The 10,000-nt window shown below is 44.2% G+C and overlaps 1 protein-coding gene across 1 annotated transcript in view; it reads right to left on the reverse strand.

The window, feature by feature from the left end:
- Positions 1–10,000, reverse strand: part of atf6 (activating transcription factor 6) — a 71,307-nt gene that overhangs the window by 33,384 nt on the left and 27,923 nt on the right. Inside the window, exons 9-10 of the mRNA XM_076278957.1 lie at positions 9,849–9,940; positions 5,130–5,243 (exon numbers count right to left, since the gene is read on the reverse strand). Of these exons, the coding sequence (XP_076135072.1) occupies positions 5,130–5,243; positions 9,849–9,940 (206 nt within the window). The remainder of the gene's footprint in view (positions 1–5,129; positions 5,244–9,848; positions 9,941–10,000) is intronic.

Raw genomic sequence — 10,000 nt, forward strand, 5'->3', positions numbered from 1 at the left:
GTGCCCAGTGAGAAGCCTGAAGGTAAATGGTCAGTACTGGGCCCCCTGAGCAATAGGCCTCTCTAGCTCTAGCTAATGACTCACAGCACACGTGTGGCCAGTGAGAAGCCTGAAGGCAAATGGAGGAAATTATTTCTGACGGCAAACTAAACTTTTTACAAATACGATCAACGTATCCATCCAGGGCTACCACTGAAACCAGATGTCCACAGCGAGAGACAGGCAAAGGGAGAGGGAGGAAGAAAAAGAGAGAGAGAGAGGGGGAGAGAGAGAGAGAGAGAGAAGGATGGGTCAAGGAGGAGAGAGGGAGACACAGAACACTAAAAAAAGTGGGACATTCATGAGAGCTGAAGGAGCGATGCCGAGGGAGCGATGTGGGGAGAAAGGAGAGAAGGAGAGAGTGAGGTGGAGAGAAAGGAGAGGAGAGAGTGAGGTGGAGAGAAAGGAGAGGAGAGAGTGAGGTGGAGAGAAAGGAGAGGAGGGAGCGATGTGGAGAGAAAGGAGAGGAGAGAGTGAGGTGGAGAGAAAGGAGAGGAGAGAGTGAGGTGGAGAAAAAGGAGAGAAGGAGGGAGCGATGTGGGTAGAAAGGAGGGAAGGAGGGAGCGAGAGAATGAAGGAGAGAAGGAGGGAGCGAGAGAATGAAGGAGAGAAGGAGGGAGCGAGAGAATGAAGGAGAGAAGGAGGGAGCGAGAGAATGAAGGAATGAAGCTGGTGATGTCAGTGGGGTGTTTGGCGCCAGCGCGGGTTCTCTCGCTCGCTGTCTTAAGTCAGGCTGGTTTTCTCGTTTGGAAACACACACACACACACACACACACACACACACACACACACACACACACACACACACACACACACACACACACACACACACACACACACCTCAGCTGAGTACTGACACATTTTGACAGCGAAGCGAGAGAGAGAAAGAGAAAGAGAAACTGAACCTAGAAGACGTTACACTTTCCGATCTATAAATGTCCCTGTGCGACTCCACGTTATTTTTTTTCTTTGCTGTTTTTATAGGCTATTATTTTCCACATTACATAATTCCATCTGCCGGTCGTGTTTCTGAGGTGCTTTTCCGACGTTCCGTTCCCGTCGGACCTCGATACGGGGCCTCCACCTGCACAGGGGCTGTCGCCGTGACAACTCGCAGACGCTGTTAATTGTGGCGCGTTTTGAGCCCCTCGCCGCTGGGAGTGAGGCGATGGGGTTACACCCGCGGCCTGGACGGCCAGCGGTCCCGGGGCGGAACAGTCTAGAACTGAGCAGAGTCATGCTGAAAGCCTGTTCTAGTTGCATAACTACCCACCTGGTTCTAATACACAAATACGTGCGAACGCATACGCATTAGCATGGACAAGCACACGCCTGCCCACACACACACAGAGACACACCCACACACAGAGACACACAGAGTTTCATATGACAACTAATGTGGTCTTTCCTGTCCACACTGAACTCATAGAGCTGTGTAAGGTGACTCTGCTGGGCCAATTTGTGTGTCTCTTGTTTGTCTCGTGTGTGTGAGTGTGTGTGTGTGTGTGTGTGTGTGTAGGCATGTGTGTGTCTTGTCGTGTGTGTGTGTGTGTGTGTGTGTGTGTGTGTGTGTGTGTGTGTGTGTGTGTGTGTGTGTGTGTGCAGACCTACACATGCCTGGGGTCCATGTGTGAGTGACTGCGCTGACAGTGAGCTTATCTGGCTGCATGAGACGGACACAACCCAGAGAGCCGTCTGTGGCACCCCCCCACCCCCACCCCCGCCCCGCCCACCCCCCGCCGCCCCCCCATCCCCCGTGAAACACGAGCCGCCTGCCCTCTCTCTCTACGTTCCCAGATCCTCTAACTCGCCTGAGTCCACTGACTCACCAAGAGAACTGGACAGCTCCGTTCAGGGAACCAGAGGGCCACAGGTCGAAGGTTCTAAACCCCCCTCGACCCCCCCCCCCCCATCAACTCGTACATATGGGGACAATTTGCTGACTTTCATGCTGTTTCACTTTGCATGTCTTTGGAATGAGTGCAACCCTCCTCATTGTGAAAACACACTTTGTGCTACTGCCCTTGTATGTCAAAAGTCATCAGCAAGCTTTCATTCACTTCGAACAACAATATAGGCCTCACATTGGACTCCTAAAGATACATTTTGCTCTCGGCTAAGCGAGTTCATGCAATGCGAATGCCTAATGGAGGAATACAGTCAGTCACAGATTGTGCAGAAAGAAACACTCTAATCAGAACCATGCCGATCACAGTCTTTCATAAACCAGATGAACTTCCATGCTCCGTCCATGAGAGACACCCAGTCCGCCCAGAGGATTAAATGTCCCGTTACTGTTACATTACTAACAGTTTCTTTCCATTGGAGCAACAGCAGGTGAAGAACGTTAGATTATGTCAGTGCAGCGGAGTGCTGAGGCGAGGGAAATGCCCAGAGGGTGGCGGGGGGGCACTAGGGGCATGGGTGTGGCACGGCACCAGGGCTTTTTTCCTGTCAGGCAGATTTTTGGGCAGCCGTACTCTGCACCTGCGCTCTGTTTGTGTGGTTAAGTAATGGGCCGCCTGTAACCTAGAGGACTAGCAGGTGTGAGTGTCTATCTGCGTCAGACTCGGTACCAGTGGAGAGGTGCGAACTACTTAACAGCATTGCAAAGGCTACAGAAACCTGACAGCTACCTGTGTGTGTGTGTGTGCGTGTTTGTGTGTGTGTGTTTGTGTGTGTGTGTGTGGACTTGCATTGCTTGCTTGCATTTCAGTGTGTGCAGGTGTGCTTGTGCAAGGGTTTGTGAATTTGATTGTTTGTGTCTATGTCTGTGTTTATGCGTGGTGGTAACTAGCCATCAACACAAGGCAGGATAACTACATTTTTTTTATTACAGCTTATTAGGGATATTACTATGTTTGTGTATGTGTGTATGTATGTTTGCGTGTGTGACGGTTGTGTGTGCATGTGTATGTGTGTGTGTTTCTGTGTCCATGTGTGTTCATATTTGTGTGCACAGTTAATAGCCCATCTAAGGCTTGGCAGGATAACCAAACGGAGGGTCTTGCACACGTCTGTGTTTGTGTATGGAGGTAATGACCCGATTCATTTTGGCATGCGAAGACTCCAAATGATTGTGGCGTGTGTGTGTGTGTGTGTGTGTGTGTGTGTGTGTCCAGGGTAGCATAGTGACAGAGTGACATGACTGCACAGCACATGTGAAAAGTGAGCTTTTATTTCTATGTGACTATCCGGCATTTGTGTGTGTGTGTGTGTGTGTGTGTGTGTGTGTGTGTGTGTGTGTGTGTGTGTGTGTGCAGGGTGCAGACATGGGGGACTCGAGTCACATTTTTTAAGACTTGAGACTTGCTTGATCAACATGTATAAAAGACTCGACTTGACTTTGACTTGCTATTCATGACTTGAGACTTGACTTAGACTTGAAACAAATGACTTGAAATTACTTGACTTTTTATTTTTTTCATAGATATTAAGGAGTTAACTTTACGATTTTAGAAAATCTGCTTAGGTGCTGTTGCATGCGCCACGCGAGCGAACCTGTCATTGTACCAAGTGACGCGACGCAACAGACCAACAGCAAGTGCCAGATCAAATGAGACAGACTGAGGTAGGCTAACTTGCAAATATGGAAGGCTCTACGTTTATACCAAAACATAAAAATGTTTGGCTTCACAGATGATGTATCTGACAAGTCAAAGGAGAAATGAACAGCAGTCTGCAAGTGTGCAAAATAGCGACATAACCACCACCATGTTGATTTTCATCCGAAGTTAGTCATGTTAGAAACCTAACGTCAAATTTGAGGCATGTTAAGAGTTGGCATGTTAAGAGTTTTTAGTTAACACCATATTAGGTTAAAATGTGTGAAATGGCAAAGTGAAACATTTTCTTGTCTAAGTTTAATCTTGATATATAGCGAAAATGTTGCCAATGTAACATAAAGTAAGCGCCTCTCTTTCTCCCTCCCTCTTAAACACGTCCCTGTTCCATATGTTACAGCCTAGTAGTAGGCTAACAACAGTAAGTAGGCCTAGCTAACTGCCAGCAATCAGCATAGAAACGTAGCTTATTTCACATGTTAGGCTTATGTATAATATGATATAGCATTGACGGTCCTAAACCCTCCTAAAACCCATTGCGCTGTCGTGCTTGTCAAAGTTTGGCAGTGACGTCGGCGGCAGCGTTTGATTGATTGATTAGTTCACTTTTTCAACATTATTGGTTCCCTGGAGATGTGACAGGTCAGGACAGGTGTAACTTGAACTGTTTGAATATATTTTCATGATTTGATGTAGCTAGGCTACCTAATATTTGAGGCATATTGAAACAATAATAGGCTATTTTATAATAGGTCTACTTAAAATACATTTATTTTTATTCGTATACATTTCATCTTATTCTATAAACCGTTCAAATGTAGGCCTAGGCTATGTGGCTTGAATAAATGCAATGTCCATTTGTTTGTTACAAATAAAACTCCAGCAGTTCATAACTAGCCTATTGTAGCTTATTTTAAAATGAAAACATGGGTAAATCATCATGAATTTCAATGATTTGGCTATGACTTGACTTGACTTGCTTGACCCAATCTATGACTTGACTTGACTTGCTTGACCCAAGCTATGACTTGACTTGACTTGACTTGCTTGACTGTCACAAAAAATGACTTGGACTTGCTTGAGACTTGAAGGTTAAGACTTGAGACTTGCTTGTGACTTGCCCATGTGTGACTTACTCCCACCTCTGGCAGGGTGGCATAGTGTCAGAGTGACATGACTGCACAGCACATGTGAAAAGTGAGCTTTTATTTCTACGGTGTGACTATCCGGCTTTCCAACTTAGACACATTCTGGCCGAAGGCTGAAAGTGTGGGATGAAAGGGATGAAAAGACAGTAAGTGTGTGTGTGTGTGTGTGTGTGTGTGGTGTGTGTGTGGTGTGTGTGTGTGTGTGTGTGTGTGTGTGTGTATGTGTGTGTGTGTGTATGATTGTGTCCACATGTCAGGCTCCTTTTTTCCATACTATTGCATGCATGTTAACTTGTGCCAGAATGTGTGTGTGTGTGTGTGTGTGTGTGTGTGTGTGTGTGTGTGTGTGTGTGTGTGTGTGTGTGTGTGTGTGTCTCACCTGCTGGACACCAACACTTCCTCAGGTGTGTGTGGATTCGGCAATTCCAGCAGATGCCTTCCAGTGTGAACTCTACTTACAGGAACTTTGGAACCATCGGAGTCTCTGTACAGACTAGAGGGGGGGAGAGAGAGAGAAAGAGAGAGAGAGAGAGAGAGTGGGGGGGGAGAGAGAGATGGAGAGAGAAATGGAGAGAGATAGAGAAATGGAGAGAGAGAGAGAAATGGAGAGAGAAAAATGGAGAGAGAGAGAAATGTGGAGAGAGAAATGAAGAGAGAAAGAAATGTTGAGAGAGAAATGGAGAGAGAGAGAGAAATGTGGAGAGAGAGAGAGTGTGAGTATGTTAAATATATTTCTAGCATCTTTGATTTCCTATTGGCCACATTGATCATGAGTTAAGGTGAATAACACTGTTTTAGAGGCTGAAATAGAGGAGAGGGGCAGTGCTGGGCAACTGTCAGTGGAGAAGGAGAACAAGGCTGGGAATCTGAAGGAGAACGAGGCTGAGGCTGGGAATCTGAAGGAGAATGAGGCTGGGAATCTTAAGGAGAACGAGGCTGGGAATCTGAAGGAGAACGAGGCTGGGGAATCTGATGGACAAGTAAAAGGAAGGGAAGTGCAAGGAACTACATGGCATGAAACAAGAGATAAATAACAGGAAACCGATTCTGACAGTTTGCTAACCTGCACATTCACACACACAAGCACATTCACACACACACACACACACACACACACACACACACACACACACACACACACACACACACACACACACACACACACACACACACACACAGCTGTATGATCACAGGGTGTAATGACCCACTGCTTTTCATCTTAAGGAGGTTAATTTGAGCCATTTAAAATATGGCCACATGTACAAGAGCACTCCCACACGCATACATATCTGGGTTGTTTTTTCTGTAATTCTAGAAAGTTATTTTGTTGTCACATCTGAAAGTGCAGGGGGCATTCTTTAAATTCCAAACCTCCATCCCACACACCCTATTTCTCTCTGAACTTCTCCCTCACTCAGTCACTCTTTCTCTCACACACACACACACACACACACACACACACACACACACACACACAGCCACTTTGAAGCACAGACGAGTGTGCCAGACAAGCCACTTGTGGGTGAAGTCATAATGGCTGTCTACTGAAAAGAGTCCCAAATCTTATTGTCCACATAGAAGGGACCTTGAAAGGAAGCAAATGTATTCTGAGAAAAAGGAAAATCTCATGAAGAAATATTTTTAACAAAAACACGTCGTCCACAATTATTGGCACCTCTGCTGGTAATACTTTAAAACAGCTTGTAATAGGGCCTGTGTCCACCAATCACGTTTTTTGCGCTGATAGCGCCCTCAACCTCATTATCAGGGCGCAGTGTTTATTGTTGCTAGGTTACAGTGGTCGTGAGAGAAATGACATTGACGAGACCAGCTCTGTTCTAAAAGTTGAACAGATTTCAACTTTCAGCGCTCTGAGTGCTGCTGAAAAAAAAAAAATGGTCAAACATTTGTTTTGGTTAATTGACCTGAAGAATGGTCTAATCATGACCCACTTTTAGTGTCTTGGCAGAGATGGACAGATTTCCATTGAAAATGTTCAGGTTTTTCTTGGGGTTCATAATACCATGCCTTAATAAGGTTCCCGAGACTTTTGGAAATAAAAACAGCCCCACAATATCACAGCCCATAATTCTCATTAGGCATGGGGTTCTTTTCAGTATAGTCATTCTTCTATGTAAGCCAAACCCACTTAAAGCATTTCTTGCTAAATTTCATTTAATCTGACAATAGACAAGAACTCCAGACAAAGTCAGGTTTACATCAATTGTAATTAAATGACACGAAAGGCTTTTACCTGGCATGCCCTATAAATGATCTCTTAGCAGTAAGGTCACTTTTGAAGATTTTTTTTTCTTTCTTTTTTTGGGGGGGGAATCGGTGACCCCAAGATTATACCTTTTTCTGTAACTCTCCAAAAGCGGTTCTTGGAATGGCTTACATCTCTTACCATCTGCCATACTGTGCATGGGGACAAGATAACCATGGGTCTCTGTCCAAGCATGTTTGTCACATTTCCAGTTGATTAGAACCTTTTAATTATTGCTTTAACTTTAAATATGGACATTTTCAACCAAGTACCTAGTTTGTGAAGCCCTTCCCTGACATAGAAATGTTAATACACTTTCCTTTTATTTGAAGTTAGTGTATGTTCTTTTTTTTCCCATGTTGAAAAATGACTAGGGGATTTAGTTTCGGTGTCACTTTATTTTCATACCTCAGTGAAAAAGAAAATAATGAACTACTTCTGAAAGTTCACAGACACTCTGATTAACTTTAAAAAAAAAAAAAAAAGTTGAATATAAATAGGAAAATGCTTCTGCTACATGTTGTTTATGATATTCCAGGGGTGCCAATAATTGTGGGTGATATGTTTTTGTTAAACATATTTATTTCTTTATAAGATGTTCCTTTTTCTCAGAATAAATGTGCTTCCCTTCAAGGTTGTATTTTTCCTCATCGTTTCCATTGTGAAATTATAATAAATCACCAAAAGATAATGTTATACCTGTTTTTAGTCAACTTTATCAGAGGTGCCAATAATGCTGAAGGGTACTGTACAAATCCTTCTGTGTAACATTTTTTTTTTTTTTTCCATAAAATAAATTCTACACTAATATTATCTGAATTTTTTGTTTGGGGCTTGCGTTGTGATTGGCCAAAAGAACTGCAACGCATGCTTTTGTGTTATGTAACAATAACGACACACGCTGCATTAATAGATACTGAGCATTGATTCCTGCCCATCATGGCCAAATGACATCACAATATTCATGCATCAGTGAATAAATATCGGATGAGAACATTTTTGATGCTCAGACTTATTTTGATAGGTGTTCGAAATCATTTGCCTAAATGTGACTCGCAGCTGTTGTTCAACCATTGGAGAAGCAGTGACTCTTAGCCAGGCTTTTGATGTGGCCAGGAATCAGAGACTCTGAGAGGGCAGTTAGTAAGTGCCTGGGGCCGGTTTACAGGAATACTCCTGCGGACCAGTGCAAGAGCTGGGTGGCTGCCACCACGATAGCAACGGTCAGCACTTCTGTCCATTCCAGAGGACTTGATACATTGGCACATGATATATTCACCTCTGCAAGCCACCTTCATGCAGTTTGGAACAAGTAAACAAACTTTACTCAATATTACTCATAAAAAGGTCACATGTAGACTGACTTGCAGCTGTGAAATTTGATTTCAGGTTAGGTGAACCTAAAATTAAGCTTTGAATGCTTAATTTTGACTGATGCCTTCTTTAACTTTCGACTTTGGTCTAAATTTGAGTACTTTTGCAATTAGGTGAATCTAAAATTAAGCTTTGAATGCTTAATTTTGACTGATGCCTTCTTTAACTTTCGACTTTGGTCTAAATTTGAGTACTTTTGCAATTATTCTCATTTTAAGGTTGAACTATCATTTTTACAGCTATTCTCTTACACCCTCATAATTTGAAGTACCCTGCACCTACAGTACACATTTTGAGTTGTTCACTTATCCCTCATAAAGTAACATACAATGGAAAACAATCGCAAACATTTACAAAGTATTACACATACCACACACAAACACATACAGAGTGTACAGAGGCTGAATTAGTACAGCACTCACATTTATTGTATGTCCCTCTTGGCCTGATTAAACAAACCTAAACCCATAATGTGACTGAGGGTGCACCTTCCATCTACACACTTACGCAACTCACTCAGTACTCACTCAGCTCACTATAAGTTAAGATAAGTTATACTGTATAGTCCTGTGGGAAGTTCCTAGTGGAAATTTGTTCTCTTCATTTTACCCATCTGGGGGTAGTGTACACACATTCATACACACACTCAGAGCAGTGAGCTCACTAGGAGCACACATACACACCCGGAGTGGGCAGCCCTTAATCCGGCGCCCGGGGAGCAGTTGGGGGGTTAGGTGCCTTGCTCAAGGGCTCCGTGGATGTGGATGTGGGAGAGCGCTGTTCAATCACTCTCCCCACCCACATTTTTCCTACCAGTCAGGGATTGAACCGGCCATCCTTCGATCACAGTCCGATTCCCTAACCAGTAGGCCACGGATCATGCAGGCGCACACAGACACACACAGACACAGACAGAGACAGGCACACACTGACACACACACACACACACACACACACACACACACACACACACACACACACACACACACACACACACACACACACACACACACACACACACACACACACACACACACACACACACACACAGCATTCCAGATTAGGGACTGCAGAGGGAACAGCATAACGCGTCTCCTCATCACGCCCACCCAGTGCACTTAAGGTTGTCTTCTCAGACACGTTTACTCTGCGTGTCCTCAAATCACTCCTGTGCCCTCTCATGCAGATGGAACCGAACGTTCTACTGCTTGCTTTCTTTTCTCATAGCTACAGAATGAGTCTGATTTAATCTATGCACAGTCTGGGTTTTACCATGGGTGAGCTTGATAATTGCATCCAGATACAGTTATGATGGCTCATGCCATGGTTGAAAAGAGCGTAGTTAAAAGACATCTTAATGGAGGGGAACATTTGAGAGGGGAAATGTTCAGAACAATACAGCAGTTGCTTGAGTATATTTTATTGGCTGTCTAAAGTGTCAAAACAAGTATGACTCACCTCATTGGTCCCATGTTGAAAACCAGGAAGACCGCAAGCACCATGAGACACACAGCCCGCCTCTTGGGGGCAGTGGTTTTCAAAACAGTGTTCTGAAGGAGCAGAATGACGCAAAATGACAAAAACAGCAAAAACACTCAAGTGACAGACTG

Source organism: Alosa pseudoharengus, unplaced genomic scaffold (assembly GCF_046254945.1).
Source record: "Alosa pseudoharengus isolate Yale_2024_CS ecotype anadromous, Long Island Sound unplaced genomic scaffold, YU_APseudo_1.1 YU_APseudo_1.1_scf_11, whole genome shotgun sequence".
Taxonomy (NCBI): domain Eukaryota; kingdom Metazoa; phylum Chordata; class Actinopteri; order Clupeiformes; family Clupeidae; genus Alosa; species Alosa pseudoharengus.